This window comes from Tiliqua scincoides, chromosome 2 (genome assembly GCF_035046505.1).
Source record: "Tiliqua scincoides isolate rTilSci1 chromosome 2, rTilSci1.hap2, whole genome shotgun sequence".
NCBI lineage: Eukaryota > Metazoa > Chordata > Lepidosauria > Squamata > Scincidae > Tiliqua > Tiliqua scincoides.
Window position 1 is genome coordinate 19,954,867 of NC_089822.1, and position 23,767 is coordinate 19,978,633.

The 23,767-nt window shown below is 44.1% G+C and overlaps 1 protein-coding gene across 1 annotated transcript; it reads right to left on the reverse strand.

The window, feature by feature from the left end:
- Nucleotides 1–2,936: 2,936 nt before the first annotated feature.
- EMB (embigin) lies at nucleotides 2,937–23,459 on the reverse strand. Its single transcript, XM_066618297.1, has 8 exons — nucleotides 23,438–23,459; nucleotides 14,271–14,345; nucleotides 9,897–10,089; nucleotides 8,859–8,953; nucleotides 7,992–8,119; nucleotides 6,541–6,823; nucleotides 3,805–3,838; nucleotides 2,937–2,994 (listed from the first exon to the last, which is right to left on the reverse strand). Exons 1-8 carry the CDS (start codon nucleotides 23,457–23,459, stop codon nucleotides 2,937–2,939), a joined length of 888 nt encoding a protein of 295 aa, XP_066474394.1.
- Between the last annotated feature and the right edge of the window lie 308 nt (nucleotides 23,460–23,767).

Genomic DNA, 23,767 nt, shown 5'->3' on the forward strand with positions numbered 1-23,767 from the left:
TTACAAAGGCAAAAAATTAGTGTTCTTTTGACCCAAATGGCCATTCTGAAGCCTGCAGAGGCCACGTGTGGTTGTGTGTGGCCTCTGTGGGCCGCAGAAAAGGTCAGGTTCTGAGGCGGGGGGGGGGCTATTTGGCATCCGCAGATGAAGAAATCCACAGATGCCAAACCCATGGATAACATGGGCCACCTGTATAACCAAAGGAAAGAAAACAGCACAGTGGTTTCAGACAATACTTCTCTGATGATGTGTACAACATCAGCAACATTTTAATAAAATCCATGATAAAAAAAAAGCATTTTCAAAGCAGTATGATTTTTGTTAATACATCTAAAAGACTATAAAAGGCCAAGTAGTTAAGGTTTCATCATTTACATCTTGAAGTTTTTGGATGCGACAAACAGCCATCTGTTTCCTTCGTCTTGCCTGAATGAAACGAACAGATAATATAGGGTTAGCAGTACTAATTGATCAAAAAATAAACTGATCATAGTTTTTCTTGCATTTCTAGACAGAACAGTCCAAATAGTTCAGAGTATATCTGCACAGATGGATGGGGAAGAAAGAGGAAGGAGCTTGTATAACTCAACCAAGACAATCCAGAATGTCTTCATCAAGGGGAAGGTACAGGTAGTGGTACTAGTTGCTCAAGGCAAGTTGCTTTTGGAGTTCTGCAGGGTTCCATCTTATCCCCTTATGCTGTTTAACATCTACATGAAGCCACTGGGGGAGGTAGGCTAGAGATTTTGGCCCAGTTGTCACCAATACGTGGATGACATTCAGCTCTATATCACTATGTCATCTGAATCCAGGGAGCCTGTGATGTCCTGAACTAGTGGGTTTGGAGGCAGTGATGGGCTGGATACTATAGACCAGGTGTGCCACAGGAATTTGGGGGAAGGTCATTTATTAATAGGGCCAATGGGAGATGTGAGCTCCCACTGGCAGCATGGTGTGCCTTGTCAATTATCAAAAACCTGATGGTGTGCCTTGACCATTTTAGTGCCTTGTCAGTGTTCCATGAGATGAAAAAGGTTGAAAATCACTGCTATAGACTAAAAAAACCTCAAGTTTAATCCAGATGATGATTCTGAGGATCAGTAGGAGAGCTGATCTTGGATTACAAATTTAACCTGATCTTGATGAGGTAGGACTCCCTCTAAAGAACAGATGCATAATTTGCAGGTACTCCTAGGTCCTTCTCTGTTATCAGAGAGGGGGGTGGATGCTGTCGCCAGGCTGCTGTAGCTTTTGCACATTTCCACCTGGTGCAACAGCTATGTCCCTTTCTGGAGAATGCATATCTGGTCACAGTTGTCACTGCCTTTGTCACCTCCTAGTTTAACTACTGCAACTCAATCTATGGAGTACCCTTGAAGAGTATTTGGAAGCCGCAACTGATGCAGTATGCAGCAGGAGTATATTATTCACAGACAGCATGCACACGTAACATAGAAGTCAGATCCTTCTCTGCAACAGTCCCATTCCCCCTTGCCCCAGATCTGAAAGTCACTTTTGTTGGCCCATCAGTAGTCTCAGTCAAATTCAAAACAAATTTAAACTTTGTCCTTGTTTCCTCAAAATGTTATGTTTCCACTCTATTGCCCCACTGAAAATAGCCAGATCTATTGCCCCACTGAAAATAAGCAGAACACTCTTGCACGTCTTCCACTCATTTCAATGCATCACTCACAGGATAACTTCCTGGTGTCTCAGATGAATCCCTATAGACTACATGACACTAAAGCACAGCCCACACAGATTTTCCTATAAGCTGAGCAGATGACTGGGCTGACTGCAGAATCAGCTTGGGTGGCACTATCCACATGGTAGAAAATGCATAAAACCTGACACCACGCAGTGCTTTTTCTTTCTTTCTTTTTTTTAAATGTTTTCCATATGTTCTTTTTTTTCCCCTAGAAAGCCAACTCACGGATGCAGGAAATTCTCATCCTGACATATCCTTAATCTGGTTTGTATGTACAAATGTACCCAGACTCTACTGTTTTTCTTTCAGTGAAGTGAGATTTGAGAGGCTGGAGTCTCTCCATCTTTCAAAAAGGATGAAGCAAAGAGTCCTTTTGAGCCCACTCTTATCCTTCTCTGCCCCCCCAGCCAATGCAGCCATGCCAAAAAGATGCATACTGTATTGGGGGGGGGGGCAGATCAGGAGGCTTCAGAGGGGAAAGGAGATTGATTTCCCCTTACCCCGTTGTAAGCTTCCTGTTCCACAAAGGGTCTCCTCAGACCTGAGCCAACAATTTAGCTGGTGCAAGTTCAAGGAGCAGTAAGGGGCAGGGAGGTTTGAAAAAGTGGGGATAGGATCTGGTGTGCAGCACTGCTGCCAGATCCACCCCTAGCCCTTGCCCTCCTGCCTTCCCAGCTGACCTACCTTTGTCAGCAGGTACTGATGGAGCCGTCACATACTGTTGGAGTGCTTTTTGGGAACGCTGTAAGGCAGTTAACACTGACGGAACACTCGGTCTGCCAGTGTTAAAGCCCAGTAGGTTTGGGCTGTTTGTTATGTTCCTGTCTCTGCCCCAACCCTTCCCATTTTATATCTGCAAAGCAGTGGAATAAGGAGAAGAAAGGAAGTTCTGTCATATCCATTGGGAAGCCGAGATGAGCTGGTGATGTTCAGGAACAAAGCCTTCAAAGCAGTCATGGCTTCAGTAAATTGTCTGAATACTCTCAGAACATTTTCCCGATTCCAAGACTTCAAAAAAACAATTTTTACAATCATATACCATCAATGGATAATGTAAAACACACATGTAAGCAACATTTTCTGTTCATTTCAATGGGCCGTTTTGATGCTTTGAAACAGAAATGAAAGCAGGCATTCTGAAGCAGTGCAATATGCCTTTTCCATTTATTAGTTTAAATCCTGGAGTTTCTCAAATTGACTTTGAACTTACCACCCTTCTATAAAGAACTTAAACTTTTCTGTGTCTAGTAGTATTATTTTCCACCCCATTGCTATCTTCCGATTTCCTGTATGGAGGAAGTGAATAATTATTGTCAGTAATTCTTAAAATAAGGTATACATCCATCATCAATTGCTGTTCTTGGTGTATAATCTCCCAGAATAACCAGGAAAAATTAGGGACATGAGATAATAAAAGAGTTCAAAGAGCCTGGGCAATAATGAGCTGGAAAGAAGTAGCTTCTGCTGACAGTACACATTTATTTCTAAAACATATGATACTCCTACCATATTAGTTAGTGGTTGAGGTCCCTTCCTTTCCTTTGGTTCTCAAATGCAGGGAAACGTGAAGAAAACCTTGTGTTTCAACCACCTCTGTCTCTCCTGTGTACAGGACACTCAGCGCAAAGGAACCTTTAGAGTTCTGAACAACTCTAAACAACAACAAGAGCTAGGTGGCTTTCCATGTGATCAGAGCTGGCCGGTCCATTCAGCCACTAGAACTGGGCTTCATTAGTAGCGGGGGGTGGGGGGTGGGGTGGATTTGACCCCAAGTCTGCTACCACCCCCTGCAAGCCGCCAAGCAATCCAAAAATGATCTGCTTCATGCTCACTCAAGCACAAGCCGATAGTTCCATTACTTGGCATGTTCTGTGTGCACTGCCTTGAAATCTGAAAGCACAGGACTTCAAGTTTCATATACAAGAACAGTGTGACTTTGCGTTATCCCTAAAAATGAAACCAGAAGTCCTGCACTTCTGCGCTTCAAGGCAGCATGCAAGGATCACGGTAAGTGTTTTGTCTGGCTTTTTAGATTTGGATCTGAACTGAGCTGTATTCACCATTTTCTTAAACATATAATGATATAGAATACTTACAGTTGCTCTGTTTGTTCAAATTCTTTTTCAACTTCTGTAAGACAAAAGAAATACTGTGACTAATTTTGTTTTAGTTTAATATATCGTGCCAGTAATTCCACTGATATGATCCCAAGAATAGCAATATTCAGTTAAATCAACAGGCTAGTCGGTTTAGTTCACCATGCTTCCAAAGGAAAATTAACTACAGTTATCACCAAACAGCCCAATCCTGAGCTGCGGGACCGGCTGCTCCACGGAGGGCTCCCTCCGGATCCAGTGCCTCCTGCGCTACTGTGGAAGGTTCCTCAGGAGAAGGGGACGCTCGTCCCCTTCCCCTGAGTAAGGGAAACAGTCCTGCAATGGGACTACTCACTTTAGCGGCAACTGTTTGGTCACTGCTAAAGTGAAGGCGCTCGTGTAGGGTAAGCAGCCTTGCCCAAGCACCCTGGATCCTGTGAAGCTGGGCACCACGAACCTGCCTCTCCCCCGCTCCCCGACACACCTCCCCCACGCCCCTGGCCACGCCTCCCCCGTCCCCGGAACGCCTCCCCCACGCACCCGATCATGCCCCCATCTCCTGTTCCGCAGCCAGGCGGTCACGGAGACCGCTGGGCTGCGGAACCCGGGCCCCCGCCATGCTCTGGCTCAGTGCTGGCGGGAGTCCGGCAGTAAGCCCCGCAAACGTGCCTTGCAGCACGTTTGCAACTGTGGTCCTCTCTGTGGAGGTGCAGCACAGACCACAGGATCGGGCTCAAAGTCTATGCAGACCGGCAGCCAGCACAACGCATGTTGCGCAGGTGGTGACTGTTTTATGGCAGTCATACAGCAGCTGCTGATGGTGCACTCTGCCAGGCAACTAGTAGGCAACCATAGTGGCCTCCCATGCACAAGTTGAAGGCCAAAGATCTGCCAACTAATGTAGGCCAGCGGGGAAGGTGGGATGGGGCAGGATAGGGGTGGGCAGAACTGGGCAGTGATGGGGAGGAGGTTCGAGCCCAGTAAAGAGGTGGCTTCAGAAGCAGTGCCCTTCTCAGATCAGCCTTCACAGGTCAACGTGGACTTGCACCAGTACTGGTGCAGGTCTGAGTTGACATATGGCAGTTGCTGCAGCATACCCCAGGGCAAGGGAACAAATGTTTCTTTGTCCTGAAGAGACCTCAACATTTTAAAACTTCCCCATGGGATTCAGCAAAAGCCTTCTTGGTGCCATCGTGCAGGGAATTACATAGGATTGGGCTGCCCACCTAATATCTGCTAAATTCTTGTCTGCTTCAGCAATCACCAAATTTAGCATCCCAAAGACAAATCTTAGAACTAGAGGGAAGGGGAGATGACATCCTACCACCTAATGATTGAATTGTTTATGGGTCCCTTTCAGGGTCCCTTTCAGGGAGAATGGTGGGATACAAATAAAGTTTACTATTACTATTACTATTACTATTACTATTACTATTACTATTATTGGGAAACAATCTTCCAATTATTAGGCAATACTACCCAAGAATGTTTAGTATGTTTATCAGTGCTACCCAAGTTTGTATGTGTTGGTTCTGTACCAATCATGTTGGCACCTAACATTAGTTTCAGCATTGCTAACTGAAGACCCTTACATCTTTCTTTATTTCAGCTGTATACACCTTACAAAGGGCTTCAAAGTTATGAATAGGGAAGAGACAGGCAGCCAAATCAAACCCAATTTCCAGCCTCAAGAGAGAAACATTTCATGTAATGTTTCAGAAAACATTTTTCATTCAGAAAAAGAATGCTAAATTTGGAGTTTCTGTCAACTACATGAGGTATATTGTCCATACCAAACAGTTTAGCTGTGGATACTGTCTGGTACAGTGAGATTAGTCTAGCCATTTTTGCAGACTATTGTATTAACCAAAAGATTTTCCTAAGAGCATGCACTAATTAAAGGTACATTTGGGTAAAGACAATATGAAACAGAAGCACTCCCTTAAGTCTATCCTTTCAGTTAGTTAAAAGAATTGAAGAATCTTTCACTATATCTTTAACCTAAAATGTAATTATGCTAGACGTCAGAAAACACTGTTAGGTTTCTAGATAAGAAAAAGACTTCTTATCTGTTATCTGACTATCTTCTCCTGAACTCTTCAAGAAAGGGTCTGCCAAAGCAGTTAACTGATGGGAATAGCCGTGGGGCTTCAAGCCTGCCTGTCTGCAAGACCCCGGACTGAGAATGTATTTTTGAGACATTCTCAAAATGTTTTTGAGAATTTTTGTATTTTTTATATATTTTATAATGGACCAAGGTGACTGCCTGCGTTTTGTGTCTACAAAAGAAAAAGTACTTAAGGCTAGAGTAAATAATGATTTAATATAAATCCTAACCATGGAGATTTTTATAAGTTAGAAATAAGTTAAGGTAAATAGCAGAAAATAGTTTAAGGACGCAATCCTGTCTTGCACTGGAACAGGAAAACCACGAGGCTTGCACTGTATCCAGCACGAGATAGGGCTGCAAAGTGGCTCAGCTGAAGGTAAGAGGACACTCTTCCCCTTAGCCTCGGGTAAACCACTGCAGCCCCTATGGGTCCCCTCAGACTTGTGCCACCTCAGGAGGTGGCATAAGTCCGAGGAGAGTGGAAAGCTTGAGGCTGCTCCGCACTGCTCGGGAATGGGGGTTAATAGCCGGATCCCAGCCCCACATCCAGTTCCCCACCCACCTGCCCCCAGTACCGCCCACTGCCAAAAGCAAGATGCCACAACTGAGCTTCTTCTACATCTTACCAGCCGGAGCGCCTTTCTTTTTGGAGTACATTTCGTAGACGAAAATGAGAGTGACAAAAATAAGAACTTCAGCAACAATCGCCAGGAATGGCTTGAGTGGTGCCATGTAGGTGAGTACTCTCAGAGAGCCACTTCTGTGGCTTTCGCCAAGTTCAAAGACCACTTTGCACCAGTAATCGCCATCGTCCTTCTCAGAGAGATTGTGGACCAACAGTTTCGTGTCATTCGCGTATTTCTGGCTGACTGTGTACTTCTCTGGCATCAGAGTCCCATTAATAGCAACCTGGTGCAAAAACAAGTTTTTAAACCATCTTAGGGCGATGTACAATCTATATAATGAATTTGTCTGCCATTAGACATTGATAATCTGTTGCTGTCTAAAAAGAGGTAATAACTCAGGTTTACAAAGCACCTTTGTTTTATGGCCTTGATAGACTTCACATGTACGCCTCTCCCTCTCCACTGCTGTTACACTCCTGTGCCAGCAAAATAGCTGATATAGGACCAAGGAGCCCCACAGAGAAAGCAGAAGCTTTCCCTAAGGCAAGAAAACAAAAGTTATCTTACACTGAAGAGACCTCTGCAACTACTCCCCTCCCACACTAGGATGCGGCATGAGCTCCTGTTGACATGATGAATGCAACTATGCCTCCCTGTAATCACAAATGCCAAATGCGCTATTAACAGGGAAAGGGTGTCATGATCCCGTCTCCTTTCATTCAGAGAATGGGGCAAAAATTATGAGAGAAGACAGCGGAACAGAATCTGCGGGCATATTCTAAGGCCCAGACTCGGCAGTAGCATAGCTGGAGGGGAATGGCAAGTACTACAGGTGCTGCAACATGCTGTGTAAGCAGCCCCTCTCACTTGCTGTCAGAGCCATTCCAGGAAGTGATGGCAATGCACAGGTGCTCGCCAACCAAACGGCGCCTACTATGTGTTGCCATTGCTGCCCGGAATGGGTCCAACAGCAAGTGGGAGGGGCTGCTTACATGGCGCATTTCAGCACCTGCTTACATGGCGCAAAAATATTTACTGTTTTGCCCCCCCCCAGCTATGCCACTGATAGTTCACTGGAGACACCACCTGGGCCTCAGAAGACACAGCCGAACACTAGCCTCTGGCTACCACCAGGGAAAGATCACTAGCGATGGCCAGACGGTCTTTCAGGAAAACTTGTGTGCCATTACTGAATATCTCAGCGAGAAACTTCTGATAAGCTTCTGAGGAAATCCAGATGTCCTCAGAGCACAATTTGAAAAATGAGGCATTGTGATTACAGATTCACATTGTGCACTCTCCTTGGTTTTATTACTGCAGGTATATATCAAGATGCAGGAATAAGAGGAACAGTTTAGAAGATGGTTTGCATTAGGTCAATACCAGAAAATTACTGCTTGTAGATGGTTTTGCAAACATGAAATCACCTTAACAATAAAAGAGAACTTTACCTCTTCACTTCCATTTTTTGTATACCAGGCCCAATAAAGGGGAGTATAATTGCCCGTTTTACATGTAAGGGCCACGATGTCACCTACATAACTGATTGTTTGCTTTGAGTGTCCTTCTATTTCAGGCACTAAAAAAAAACAACACCCACAAAGAGAGAACACTCATTAAATGACATATGTCATTATATACTGTATATAATATCTTTATACATATACTGCGTTGAATTCAGCTATTTAGTTTTAAGTGCATCATTTAGCCCATTCTCATAATCATTTCTTCATTGCACATGTAATTAAACATTATGATTTCTAATGTTTGCATCTAATTAGAAATCATTTCTAGCTGGATTGACATATAAAATTAGCAGCAATGTAAGAGCAGTAGCTACAGTTCAAACCATTAACAACTGGGAATAATCCTCCTGATTCTGTAACAGCAACAGAAAGAGGGAAACGGTGGCCAAAAAAATAAATACACAGCAAGTGTCCCAAAATTTGAATTGAGAGTGCCAAAGAGTTAGCCCAATTCTGTCTTGTTGAGAACCTTGGCTGCTTTCTCCTCTACTGGCAATAAAATCTAGAGGACACTGGAGTGCTTGTCCCAAAAAAGAGAGTCACAGCAAAGTGCTACTGGGTTCTTTCCTTTCACTACGTTCACTCTAATCTTCCTTAACAGTTGGGAGAGAGAAGAACAAGGAAGATTAGCCATGAGCGCTTCCAGATTTACCCAGGTTATATCGATAAGACTATATAAATAAAACAAAGATGTCCATTCACACTGAGAGCCAAATATTTACAAAATCTTAGTCACTGGATTTTACTATAAATAAGTAAGATTGTAATGTAAACAAAAATCTGAGACCTTACCCTTCACATGAAATGCACCATAACCTTGTAATACGTTTCCACTTTTAAAAGAACAAGTATAACTTCCCAGTTCGTCTTTGTTTCTGACTTGTGCCCTTAAAAGAACAGTGAAATTTAATCAATACAGACTAGTAATGCTGATTCTTTAATGATGATATTAAAAAAGATTAAACTATCAACATAAAAGCAAAAAATTATTCTACTAGTAGCATGTGAAAGTTAATAAAATAGCAATATTCCTCGTTTGTAGACAATGACATACTGAACAGTGGTGTAGCTAGAGGGGGTGCAAAGCACTAAGTCTGGCAGGGAGGCTCACCATAGTATGCAAGCGGCCCCTCCCCTTCAGTGCCATTCCAGATAGGGGGAGGGGAGACATTCCGGGCAGTGGGCGAATGTCTCCATTTTGCTCCCCCAACCCAGAATGGCTCCAAAGTGGAGGAGGAGGAGCTGTTTGCACACTGCGGTGAGGCTCCCTGCAAAACTTAGTGCTTTGTATCACCTCTTGCTATGCCACTGATACTGAAGTGTGGTCAAAGGAAGCTAAGCAGGGTCAGGCCTGGTTAGTACTAGGATGGGAGACCGCCTGGGAAAACCAGATGCTGTAGGCTTATACCATAATCTTCGAGACCGAAGGTTGCCAACCAACCTCGCCTCAACACACCCTCATGGGTCCACTCAGAGCTGGCACAGATCCAGACTCACTGGGGACCATGACATAGCAGAATAGATAAGTAATATTTCACTTATGTCTCCATTGCATCATGGTCCCTGGCAGACCCATAGCTTGCAACAGAGCCAGCGCTGATATTTGAGCATGCTATCTGCTGACTGGGGATAGGATTGGGCAAATATGCTGCTCATAGTTTTATTCTCATTTCACTTTGCCTCACAGTTTGCCGAGATTCATCATCTCCTGGATGAAACAACCAATGATGAGAAAGCAAACAAATAGATGAACATGTGTACGACACTTCCTCTCATATTTCACATGTATCTCCTTTAAAATATAACCGGCAAGTCATAAAAGGTACTCACATGTGCCAAGTGCACCAGCTGCTTTTGATCTCACTCCTGGTAATGTTGTGCTCTCGGATGGTTCTGTTATTCAACTCCCAGACAACATCAATTATTTCAATTTTCAAGGAGAGATTAAGAGGCAAGCTACACTTCAAATCAAGATCAGTTGGTTTCTCTACGATGATATTTTCCTCTGCTTTAGAATCTCCTGCTGGAAAACATTAAAAAGGCAGTCATCTGATTATTACTTTTAAGTAATTTGAAAAGATATAATTATGATTCAAACATCCTTTCTTCAGCAATTGGCTTCACATTATTAATTTGCTTCAGTCCTTTCCACCTTTGCACCTCACATTTGCCATCAGGATATTACTTGGTCTTGACCACTCAGTCTTGTGATTCCTACAATGCTTCGAACTCAATTCAGAAAAAAATGGTTACCTTAGTCTTTGGCAAGCCTGGTCACTGATCCACAAAGCCCCCTCTAGATTTTTCTGTCTCATGCGCAGTCAAATTGCACATGCAATCAAATCCTGTCTCATGTGCAGCCAACGGTACAACGCATGTTTAGTACCTTTGTCTTTTTCCCCTTTGGTGTGAGTACAGGATGTGGATTTATCCTGGAGAGCCTAGGTCACTATTTATCAACATCTCTCCCCAACTGTACCACTTTGCATAGTCCACCTATTGGAAGTACCACTGGAAATAACTGGCAATGGTTACTTCGTTACAGTTACTTCCAGGTTGGGAGGCCAGGCACAGTATGACCAACACTGGCAAACATTGGCAAGAAACATAGGCAGATGGAAGGGCTTTTTTGAGTGGGTGAAAAGTACACACTGGAGCTCTACTGGCCAGGCCAAGCCTCCTACTGCTGCTTGTCACATTGCATTGTTGGTCTTGCTGCCAGGTGGTGGGGGTCTGGGGGTCCCACAAGTACCACCAGACACCAGCTCAAGTACTACCAGTGGTATGAATACCACTGGTTGAGAAACAGGGCTCTAGGTGATCTCATGGTCCACTGAAAGGCTCTCTGGTAGCCCTTTGTTCTACAGAGAACAGGCTACAAAGAACTGCAACTCAAGTTGGGCTTTCTCCATAGCCCAAACCTTGGAATCTCTCTTGCTTCTTTCGCTCTGAACTCACCTCTCCTCCCTACAAACTACTTCAAAAACCCCAGTTTCCCCTGGGTAACCCTCCTGATTTCCCTATGCCCAAGTTCACTGTCCTTGCTTGCACCATCCCTTTCCCTTGAAAGGATTTCCTCCTCTTATCTTTGTCTAAGAACCACTTACACTTGCGGCTTGGTCTTCTGAGGGAACATGAATATACATTGCATTTCTTTTTGATTCCCTCTCCCCACTAGTTCATTCTTCTCCATGCAATAAAAGTTCTTTGTTGTTGCACTGTTACCTCTGCTTATGTCTGTCTTACATGCTACATTGAGCTGTGCCATTTGCCACTGCACTCACTCTCTACATATACAATAGAATTCTCCTGTGTGCACAATCAGTAACACTACTTGGAACTGAAATCCTTGCGTTAGTACTATAGGGGGCACTGATTCAAAGACTGCAGTTGCTAAAATCAAAATGATACTGCATTTTCTCCAGTTCAACAGTTGCAGAAGGAAACAGGAATCAATGTACCAAATAATAAGTACATTCATTTTTTTTTTTTTTCATGTCACCCATTGTAAAACATGCCCTATTATTGTGCCACTGGTTAATGTGCAGGTAAGAGAAAGAAAACATCCTGAAGTTATTTTTAGTATGCAGGAATTCAAGCAAGTAATTTTATACTCTGCTTCTTCCACATGAAGAGGCATGCCTGCCAGATTGGAACCAGAGGAGAATATCTTGTGCAACCAGGTCAAAAGTAGCTTTAAACTTTGGCAGGTGTTCATACAGTGTTCTGGGGCATCCTCTCATTTTGCACAGCAAAGGGTGTCTCTTGTGTTAGGAAGGGCTTGCTGCCCACATTAAAAAGGAAGGGCAGGGGCCTAAAAACAAAACAGGGCAGCTGCCGTTTTGCCATCCCTGATATAACAACATAACAAGTCTAGATCCTCCACTTTATCTGAAACAGGAAGGACCTAGGACAGCATTGCATTAATAAGAACAGCCTCGCTGGATCAGGCCATCTAGTCCAGCTTCCTGTATCTCACAGCAGCTCACCAAATGCCACAGGGAATACACCAGATAACAAGAGACCTGCATCCTGGTGCCACCCTTGCATCTGGCATTCTGACATAGCCCATTTCTAAAATCAGGAGGTTTCACATGCACATCATGGCTTGTACCCCATAATGGATTTTTCCTCCAGAAACTTGTCCAATTCCCTTTTAAAGGCATCTTGGCCACATGCCATCACCATGCCCTGTGGCAATGAGTTCCACAGACCTACCACACACTGAGTAAAGAAATATTTTCTTTTGTCTGTCCCAACTCTCCCAACACTCAATTTTAGTGGATGTCCCCTGGTTCTGGTGTTGTGTGAGAGTGTAAGGAGCATCTCTCTCTCCACTCTATCCTTCCCATGCAGTAGATGGTAATCATGCGGTAGATGGTACTGGGCAGGTAGTGAGGGCTGAGGTAGTGGGCTACCACAACCTTTTCTATGCCACACAATCATTTAGCCCCATGTACAGGAAGAGAACCTATGACATTGCACTGAAATGATAGTGTCCCCAGCATCCCATGAGGGCAAGAAGTCTGAGTAGACAGGAAAATGTCAGATCCCAGGAAATTTCTGGGCCCTTTCCTTTTGCTCCTGGGCCCCCTTTTTGACACTGGGCCTGGGTACAAATTACCCCCTGTACCCCCCCTCTCCTAGGCCCTGCCACTGGTGTAATGTAACATAACAATATGATTCTTATGTATAAGCCCCTGTTTATACAGGGCTTATAAAGGGTAAACATGAAGCATATTAGTATTAGGTGATCATAGCTCAACAGTTTCAAGCCTTTGGATACAGCATGACTACACTGGAAATAAATGGTCTTCAGTTGGACTAGACACATCTAATCTGCACATTTTTTTAAAAAAACTGGCATTGCCCATCAATGGAATGCGCCTTGAATGAATTCAAGAGCACGTATCTGATGAAATGCATGGTGTCCACTCAGCACAATGCCCACATGGTTTCCCTGAGGATTCTCTGGCTTGCAATCTCTCTATTAAACATTAATAGGTCAGACCACCTTGATCCATATATACCCATGCCCTGCATGCTCCTTCTCTGGAGGTGCAAAGGACTGAGGCACAAATCCTAACCAACTTTCCAGTGCTGGCATAGGTGTGCCATAAGAACATAAGAACAGCCCCACTGGATCAGGCCATAGGCCCATCTAGTCCAGCTTCCTGTATCTCACAGAGGCCCACCAAATGCCCCAGGGAGCACACCAGATAACAAGAGACCTCATCCTGGTGCCCTCCCTTGCATCTGGCCATTGGGGCACAAGCCATTGGGGGCTTGTGCTGCATCATGCAGTTGGGTGGCAGTCACGGAGGCCTCCTCAAGGTAAGGGAATGTTTGTTCCCTTTTTTCTGAGTTACATTGCCCTTACCTTGGTGCTAGAAAGTTGGTTAGGATTGTGCCCTGAGCCTCAACTCTTCAGCATACAAAGGCAGCACTGAGCTATAGCACCAAATCTAGTAGGAGATGGGACAACTTCAATGCTAATTCCAGCAGCACAAACAGCCCTTAGGACTGAGCCATAAAAATGTCAGATAACCCACACTTATTGAGCAGGTAAGCTAGTCTTTCTCCTTACCTAATTCATTGTTTTTATCTTAGAAGTATCTTTCTCACTGTCTTTAGAAATATCTTTCTAAGTATCAAAAGGACAACATTAGAGTGAAACTCTTTTTGTGTCTGTTCTGAGAGAAGGGGGGAAACTGGGCAAACTGGTTTAGTAGAGATTCCCCAAGGGACAGATTGGGGAAGACAGAAAATGTCTGGTGGTTTGTATGTTTGTTAAACTAATGGCTTGCATGAAGGTGAGGTTTTGTGGGTAATCTTAGAAACTGCTCACCTGTCCCTAAACAGCACTAAGTGGTGCTTTGTGTTCAGGATTTGGATATAATTTGAACAGCTACTGGACAAATATTATCTCATATCAAAAGTACCAGTTCTAACAAAGAAACAGAAACTCACCAAAAATCATATCAGCCTCAGCAATTTTCCCCTCAATTTGTTCCCAGGCTTTGAACTCTTTGAACAAACATTAATTGGTATTTTGAAAGTTGCCTGCATAACTCTGACCACTAGAAATTTATGCCATAAAAAGTTAAAGAAGCAAATAGGTTTCTTTTTGGATGGAAGCCCACTCAGATCCTCATGAGATCACATGCAGCCAACCCCTGTTCACGGTGTGGGTGAAAAACATACCAGTTATGTTTATCTGATGCTTTGTTAACGTGACGTTAGGTGTTGAATTCTCTGTCTGTGTAGTGATGGACGACTCTGTCAGAAAGAAAAGTTGAGATTGGATTTTACAATTATAAATAATGTCCTACAGCAGCATTTCTCAAACTGTGGATCGGGACCCACTTGATGCTTCGAGAACCAATTTCTGGTGAGTCCTGTGGAGCCTCCAATGAAAACATGGTGATGGCAAGATCAGATAACTGATTGCCTCAAGCCCTGAGGCTATCCAAAAAGTTGATAGCTGTCAACTCCCCTGCAAAAACCTGACCTCCTGCAGTTTGCAAGCTTGTGTAAATATAGGGAGATAAGCACTTGAATGCTTCTGGTGTGTGTGTTTTTCCATTAACAGGTAGTGGAGGCAGGTGGTGAAGTTTGGGTCACATAACTAAGGGCTCAGTCCTAACCAACTTCCCAGCAATGAGTTAAGGGTAACGTAGTGGCGAGGTAAGGGAACAAACATCCCCTTAAATTGAGGACGCCTCCGTGACTGCCCCCCAACTGCAGGATACAGCTCATGCCCCACTAGCACAGCTATGTCAGTGCTGGAAAGTTGGTTAGGATTTGGGCCCAAGCCTCTCAAGCCTTGAGGATATTCATTATGAGAAATGGACTGAGTTTTTATGGAAATAAATATTACTTGCAAATATAGAAATAAAATATTATTTCTTTCTAGAACACCTCTTTTAAGTCCTGTAAAGCTAGGTGGGTCCTGATAGAGTGTCATTTTAAAAGTGGGTCCTGGGGCTCAAAAGTTTGAGCCACTGCACTATAGAATATTAATTTGTTTCAAACATGTTCTTGGAAAAAATAAAACAAAAATATGAAGAGTCTGGGAACCCAACCCCCATACTACAAAGAAAATGGCTATGAGCCCCTCCCCCAACAGCAGGCCCATGTAGAGGTCTTCTTCCAAAAAGGTGCTCAACTTATCCCATGTTGCAACATCCTTATGCTATGCATTGGCTACCACTTGTAGAGGCAGGGAAGCACACTATGTATAGATTATGTGCAAAGATCACATGTAACTCCTTCTAAGCTCTGTTCAGACCATGCGTAGACGGGTGGGGGGGGGGAGAAAGCTCTACCCATCCTCCCATCTGCAATCATTCATTTAAATGCCTGAAAGAAGTCCTGCACATACAGCTGAATGGGGTGCTAAATACAGGAGATTTGGAATTCGACAAGGAATTGCTACTTTCAGTGGTATCCATGTGTTCTTTGAGGTTCCATTCTCAGAAAAGTGATTTCATTTTTCTTTATATTATATTTATTTCTTAATATACGAAAAAGAGAAAAAAATAAAACATAACAGATAGACAATATACAAAAACTAAGCAGGAAAGAAAAAATAAGCCAAGAGCAAAGAAGCATATCCTAATTATTCATTACCCCAACTTATCCACAAAATTAAACTGATTTCAGTTCAGCTGCTTTGGGCCCAATCCTGTTAGTGGGACACACTGGCAGACCATGAGGTTCACCTGGGTATACTGTGGTCTGCAATCACAGCTGCCTTTCCAACAGTCTGTGGAGCATGGCTGCGGAGCGGGAAGGGTGGTGGGACCAGTGGAGTCTCCTATCCTTCATGTTGGGCTGCAAAGCCCGACATGGAGGTTCTCAAGTCTGCATCGTCAAAATAGCTAGCGTAGAGTTGAGAAGCCCCATTGTGGGCCTGGAGCTTTCCTCATGGAAAGGGGATGAAAGAAAGATCTCCGGTGAAAGAGTCCCCCGGCGTTCCCGGTGGTGCCACTGGATACAACAGTAGCCATTTTTGCGCCACTGCACCCGGCGGTGCCACCAGGGATAGAACTGGGTTACCCACTGGTTTGAGCAGCGGTCTGCCCCTGCTAACTGATCTCCCCCTTTAAATGGTGCCTGTTTGTCTGGTTAGCAGAGACCAAAGTCTACAAGGAATATATACACACAGCTGTTGAAAAAAGAAAAAAAAAAGAACCACCCTCAATTAGAAAAAGAGGCTTTTTAAGTTTTTTTTACAAAAAGTCATCTAGACCTACATGGAGCCTGCTTCTTTGAAACCTGAATTTTACATAATATTTGGACTGCAGCTAGAAGGCTTCACCCTTCCTGTAGGAAAGATAAGATGTTTGGAGGCAAAAGCTGCATTGAACTTTAGGAGGATTTTGAAAGCACCTTGACCAAGAGTTTCACATGGGAAGCGCACCCCACTGGATTGTGAATAGGGTTGAAGAACTTCAGAAGATCCCTGCTGGGTCAGAATAAAAGACCATCTAATTCAGCATCCTGTTTATCCAGTGGCTAACCAGATGTTTCCAGGTATGCCACCCCCAGAACGTGTTAGCAAGGGTTTGCATCATGACAGGAAGTTTCCATAGGAAACCTCTAAGCTGAAGGAGAGGAAAAAAACCTGTTTGAACCTTGCTTATAAAACCCAGGGCCAATAAGCAGAACTCACTTGTAGAACTTTTCCTGGGAGAGTGCACCTCTTCAGGTTTCAGGCAAGGGGTGTAACCAAAACAGCTAAACAACCAAAGTGATGCCAAAAAGCCTGATAAGGACCTCGATGTCCCCTGAGGCCTCTAGACCCCACAAATAATTATGTCACTGACACTGCAATTCTATGGATGTCTAGTCAGAAGAACCACTGAGTCGAATAGGACTTACTCCCAGATACAGGATTGCAGTCTGAACAGTGGCATTACTAGGGTTTGTTACCTGGATGCGGGAGGCCAGCGCGACAACCCCATCATGTTCCTCCTCCCAAGCAGTGGGCAGGGCAACGCACAGGAGAGAGGGCATGGTGATGCACCATCGCCCTGCCCTGCTGGTTTTTTGGCTATAACATTTGATAGAATAGAGATATTTCAACCTGGTTTATTTCATTGCATTCTGCACGGAATTATACAGAGAATGATATTATAACATGATGGTATGATTTGAAAATACCAGTATTTGAAAAATTTTGACTAGTAGTGGTGTCACCTCCCCTGTGCATGTCACCCAGTGTGGACCACACCCCCAGCATCCCACTAGAAACACCACTGAGTCTGAGCGTGATATCTAGAGCAGTGGTTCTCCCTCATTTAGCACCAGGACCCACTTTTTAGAATGAGTATCTGTCAGGACCCACAGGAAGTAATATCATGACCAGAAGTGACATCAAGCAGGAAAATTTTTTAACAATCCTAGGCTGCAATCCTACCCACGCTTACCCAGGAGTAAGTCCCATTTACTATCATTGTCAAAAGCATCTTCACAGTAGCCTGTTAAAAGTACAGATCTCTCCAAAATGCAGTCATATGCCAAGGTAGCATCAAGTCTAATATATTAAAAATATATTGAAATGAATGGGAACCCACCTGAAACTGGCTCGCGACCCACCTAGTGGGTCCTGACTCACAGTTTGAGAAATACTGAACTAAAGGCCTCTATTCCAGGGGTGTCACACTTGTTTCATACCAAGGGCTGAATAGCATTCATTATGCCTGCTGAGGGCCAGAGTGATGTCATTAGGCAGGAAGTGATGTCATTAGACAGGTCATAACAAAAAATAAGCACTTTTTCTCACTTAGGAACTCATTAGCTGCAAATGACAGAAGAGAAAATATGCAAATCTTGATCATATTTCTAGATATGGGAGAGCCCAGTTTTCATGTGGGCCTTTCAGCAGTAACACCTCAGCACTGCACAGTAGCTGAGAGCCTGAGGGCCAGACAAAAAGCTTCTGCGGGCCATGTCTGGCCCCCGGGCCTTATGTCTGACACCCATGCTCTGTTCCTTTCCTAGCATCTATCTTGCTCTGTTTCCCCTGAATGGAGCAGGGTTGATGGTAGTACCAAAACGAGGTAAAACAGACTTGGAAGTCTGTAAGGCTTGTCTACCAGAGGGCACATGATAGTCAGGTATGACAACAAATGCATCTTCAGATGATCCATCTATTCTTTCTAGATTTGTTAAGGCAGGAGAATGTGGAACAAATGTGCTCATCTCTATCCTAAATGCTTATGGATTGCAGCCTTAAGAATGTTGCCAGGTGCCATTTTAAATTCACTGATTGCTGCATCACAGGTTTCTTTTTCCTAGACAAGTAGGCAGTGACACTACTCTGTCCATGCACTTGGTTGTCCTGGAAAAAAGATGAAATTCCATCAATACATGACAAAGTCCATGCTTCTTATAACACGAGTGTTAATGTACTTGCAGGCAATGCATACAGCAATCCTGAGCTCTCTCCTTTTCTGAAGCATGGGAATACTGAGATTGTAAGCAAGACAAAGTTACCACTACAGCCAGAATCACTTTACTCCTGAAAATCAAAAGTAGTTACTACTAAGTAGCTACTAAGGAAAAACAATGGTACGGTACCTGGAGTGGACGTAGTCTGTTGCAATCTAGCTGTGTATGAACTGTTCTCAGTAATCTGCTGCTTGGTGTCTCTTGTAGTCATTGGAGCTACTTGCCCAGAAAGAAAAAAAGTGCAAATATTTTAGTTCACATGATTTTTACTTACAAAAAAACTAAAAGTACTGAAGTTTAATGGCCTAGTGTGCTTATTCTTTCTCTTAAAAAAATACAGTCACAAAATATTGTCATGAAGTTTCTTGAAATCCTTGTAAGCAGAGTGGATCCTTTGTCCAGATATGGAGAACAGATCTTCAACCAATGTTGGCAAAGAGTGACACGAACAGTGAACACTACTGATTCTACAGGGAAGTGGTGAGTGTTGGATTTTGGCTACAAAGACCTGCATTCAAGTTCCTTCTCAACTATGAAGTTTACACAAGTGTGAGCTTCCTTCGGAGTTCCTTGGAGGAAGGGCAAGATGGTGCCACTGTCCTCATTTTCTAAATGTACACAGTTCCTCCTAACGCCATCTTGGTTCCTTAGCTGACATTCCTGAGAGTTAGCCAGGACACTGTCCTGGAAGAGATGAGGCATGTCTCCCTTCAATCAAGGCTGTGCTTATAAAGGGCCACTGATAGGAATGGAAAGCTGAGGCCCTGTGGGTCATTGTGGGTCACCTTCCTCTAAGGCAGTGGTTCTCAAACTTTTTAGCATCAGGACCCAATTTTTAGCATGACTCAATTTTTAGTTGGGACCAAGCAGAGGTGATGTCATTAACCTGGAAGTGATGTCCTGGCCAGAAGAGACATTATCCATTTAGGCTTCAAACCTAAGCCATGATCAGCCAAAGGTCCCATTACACAGTGCGCTCCTGCTGTTATTTTGCAGAGCTCAGATCTCAAACATTCCAGCTCAGAAGTCAAAGCAGAATGCAGACTTGAACCCTTCTCTAACCACACAGCCCTCCTCTCTTTTCAGCATCCCATCTTCCTACCTGTTCAGGGCAAAACACCATCCTCTCTCCCACCTGGAGCCTATCCTACCCAGCAGTTCTGTACCCTGCATTTTCAGCTCTGTATTTTCAATGGCGGCTGAGCTAGGTGCTATGCAACCCACCTGAAATTGGCTCATGGCCCACCTAGTTGGGTCCCTTGGCAAATTTGGGCACCTTGGCATAATCTCTCTCGCAAGCACAAGTCTTCCTGAATAACACATTAAGCTTGGACAGTGTTTTCCGTCTCCTTCTCCAGGATCTCTCTCACCAAGGACCTAAGCATGGGAGCTGCCTGCCCCTGCCATAGGTTTTGACTATTCAGGAACCTCTCAGTGTAATTAAGCATTTGTGCCTTCCTGGAAGGACACACCTTAGCACAATCAAGTCCAGGAAACTCCTAACACACCCAAGAGGTGTTCTAGATACCATTATTTGCCCCAAAATGCCTTTGTCATCTTGGACCAAATTCCTATAACCTACCCCTGTTCTGGAAGCAGAAATTTGGTGTTATCTTTCCCACTGAAAGTGTCCATGCTGGCTGTTTTGGTACTCTCTCACGCTGTCCATCTGTGCGATTTCTCTTGCCAGGATGTTTCTTGCCTTAATAGCTGCCCTCATCTCCAGAGGAGCTACTTTCCCTGCCCGTCCAGGGGCACCTTTTGGCGGCACCTTCCATTTTGCCCAGGGATCCAAAGCTGTGCAGCCCTGCCTTTCTTTGCAGAAGAACATGGTACCCCAGCAGACTGTAAATTTCCCCTCTATCTTCTTCCTGTAATAATTCAATCTTTCTTCTAGCATCTTTCCATCCTCAGTGCCTGTTTTAAGCCTCTCACTGTCTTCTCCCTGGGTCATCTCACAAGGAGAAAATTCAGATGAGTGCACAGCTCAGCTCTCACTCTTTCACTCCCTTCTTTGCACAATAACACCTGCTTGTCTAAGATGGAACCATTTTGGTAGCATCAGTCACCTGCAACCTCTAAATGTCTATGAAACAATCATATAGCAGTTACGGGCCTGCCATAGACTTCCCTGGGAAAATTTCCCAGGTGCCAGCTGCTAGGACCCCACAGAAGCCTCTCTGAGGCTCCCAATGGGAGCGGAAACTGTCCTTCCAGTTTGCCAGAAGCACAGTTTATAGTGCTGGAAACTCACAGAGGTTTCCCCAGCGTGGAAGGAGGTCGCGTGAGGCTCCGTGAGCCTCTGGTGAGTGGGAGGGGGCAGGTTTCTGTGCAGGGGGCAGCGACAGCCCACTGGGGGCACCATTACGGAGCTTTGCCCCAGGCGCCGGGCTGAAGAGGTCCACGGCTGCCATATAGGCTTTGTCCTTTCCTTGTTTTTCCAATAAAATCTATATTCTTGTGAAAAACTCTGCCTCATGGTTACTGTTAGTCAAATTAGATGCACTTTGGTGGTGTTTGCTCTTCTATCCAGTCAATTGCCCCAAAACTAATCCCCGAGTTCTGGCCTCTCTTGTTATAAATCCATTCTCCAATTAGCTTAATTCTGGGCCAGGCAAACTAGGACCCTAGGTAGCTAGCATTTGCATACATGTTGGTAGGTAAATGTGCATGCGTATGAAAAGTTGGCAAGAAGATACTAAATAAGTAAAATACAAATAAAAAAAGGGCAGGAGGTCTGGTCTAGAGGGCAGGAGGTCTGGTCTAGAGGGTAGAGCCTCCGTCTGCCTGAAGATAACATCCACAAGGTCGCCAGTTCGAGGCCACCGGCACTGTGCAACCTTGAAGCAGCTGACAAGCTGAAGCTGAGCAATTCCATCTGCTCTGAGCGTGGGAGGATGGAGGCCAGAATGTGAAGCCAGATCGGAATGAAACACCTGAATGTAGTGGTTCTTGAAAGAAAGAACCTTCCTTCAATTGTAAAAATCCCTATTTAATAAGGGATTTAAATAAAGCCTGCCTATGTAAACCGCCTTGAATCAAGTCTTGAATAAAGACCAAGAAAGGCGGTATATAAATACCTGTTGTTGTTGTTGTTATTATTATTATTATTACATAAATGAAACACATTGCAGTTCCATTGATTTCAGATTATTACACATTTCTCTGAAGTATTACCAAATTCTAACCAAAACAGCTATTAAGACAAGCATGTGTTTTGTTTAAGTTAATCTATGCACCCCAAAGCATTGGTTCTAAAATTTGGATGAATCTAATTGAATGCTTTTATTGGTAGGTGTAAGGAATGTAATATGAGGAGATGTGGATTCCCAAAGCAAAATACCTCATGTTAGTCTCTCTGGGGTGGCATCTTTCTGACAATTTTTCCAGAGTGCTTAAACACAATTTTGTAAGAGCCAAAAGCTGAAGTGAACGACGAATACTTATGACTAACAATATGGAAACTGCAGCAGAAGTGCCATGACTAGCCCCAATGACTGAGGGAGAAAGAAATGATTTTTCCCTATTAGTCAAGACTATGATTCTCCATTTCCAGTTAACTGCACAGAAACATTGATATTCTTCTCCCCAAAAGCAAATCAAATGTATTTAATGTGTTAGGGGGGTATTTAATGTGTTAGGTGTGTGTATTTAATGTGTTAATGTGTGTATTTAATGTGTTTAATGTGTTAAAACACACATTTAATGTGTTTGGGGGGGCGGGTCCTAGGTCCCTGGCTTCAGGTTGTTCAGCCCAGTCAAAATGTTCCGGAGACCAAGGTGCCCTTCTCTGTAGGATGCATGGAAGGTTCACCCCATCACGTTCCAACTGAAGTCAAGCGTAGCACTGCCTAATTAGTATATCCAAATATTGAGTTCAGTCAATGAAGGGGGTGGCGGAATTCTGTTCCTTCAGGATGGCCTGCACTAGGAAGCCCTTAGGCAGGCCTTCCTCCAATGGTCCGGTGGCTGAAAGTAAGGGCAAGTGCCATGGGGTTCCCTGCCCCTGACTTGCTCTGACTGAAGTCTCACCCATGGCCACCATGTCCTGCCTCAAGACATCCTAAACCCTTGGCACTTTGTGAGGAGCTTGCTTTTGAGTAGCTTGATGGGAGCATGTTGTCTCTGCTATGGTACCAGTAGTACTGCATGGCTTCCAGCTCATCTATGCTCACCTTCTGAAAGGGTTGACTGACATGCAGTATCACTGGGAAGCCCCTCAAGGGGAAACCTGAAACACAGTTCCTCCTCCAATAGCACTTTGTCTAAGGAAACAAAGCTGGAACATTAGGTGTTTCAAACCAACATGGATGTCAACCCATAAAGTCAACACTTGGCAAACGGCTGTGCATGGACGAATGAACAACGGCACAGTGGGCCAACCACTCATGGATTCAACTTTTTTACACTTTCAGAAACACTCTCCCTCCATGGGTCATTTTCATGGGTTCATATTTAATGCAACACTGGCTCCAGTGAAGTCCAACTGAATTCTGCGGTAGACGTAGATTTATTTGTCTCACTCACACATCATAACAAAGTGTCAAGGATAAATACAGTGTGATCACAAACCTACCAGACTAATCAATACGAGATAAAGTTTGCTCGGAATAATCTACCATAAATTCTGAAAGAATTAGGGAAAGAGGGAAGATTTACTTCTGAGAAAATACAATACGCATGAAATCAGGCTGCATGTTTCAGGTGCATGGTTGCAATGCCAGAGGAATGTGAATGTAGTATAGTGAACAAAATGTTGAGCTAGGATTGGAGACACCTAAATGCAAGCCTTCTACTGCATGAAGCTCACTGCCCAATGCTACGCAAGTCTACTTAGAAGGGAGTCCCATTATAGTCAATGGACCTTACTCAAATGGTGTCGGTAGGACACCAGCCTCAGTAGGTCCACTCACCTTCTCTCATAGTGAAAACCATGTCTACTCCAGTGGTGTCACTAGGATTTGCATCACCTGGTGCAGGAGGCCAGCACATCACTCCTCTGATGGACCCCCTCCCATGCAGTGGGCGGGGCAGTGCCCCAGGTGGTAGGTATGGTGATGCACCATTGCCCCACCCTGCTGGGTTTTTGGCTATAACTTTTGATAGACTAGAGATATTTCAACACGGTTTGTTCCACTGCATGCTACATGAAGGTACGTATCAAATGATATATAACCTGATAGTATTATTTGAAAATACCAAGATTTTTGGTCAGTAGTGGTGTCAATCCCCCCCCCCAGTGT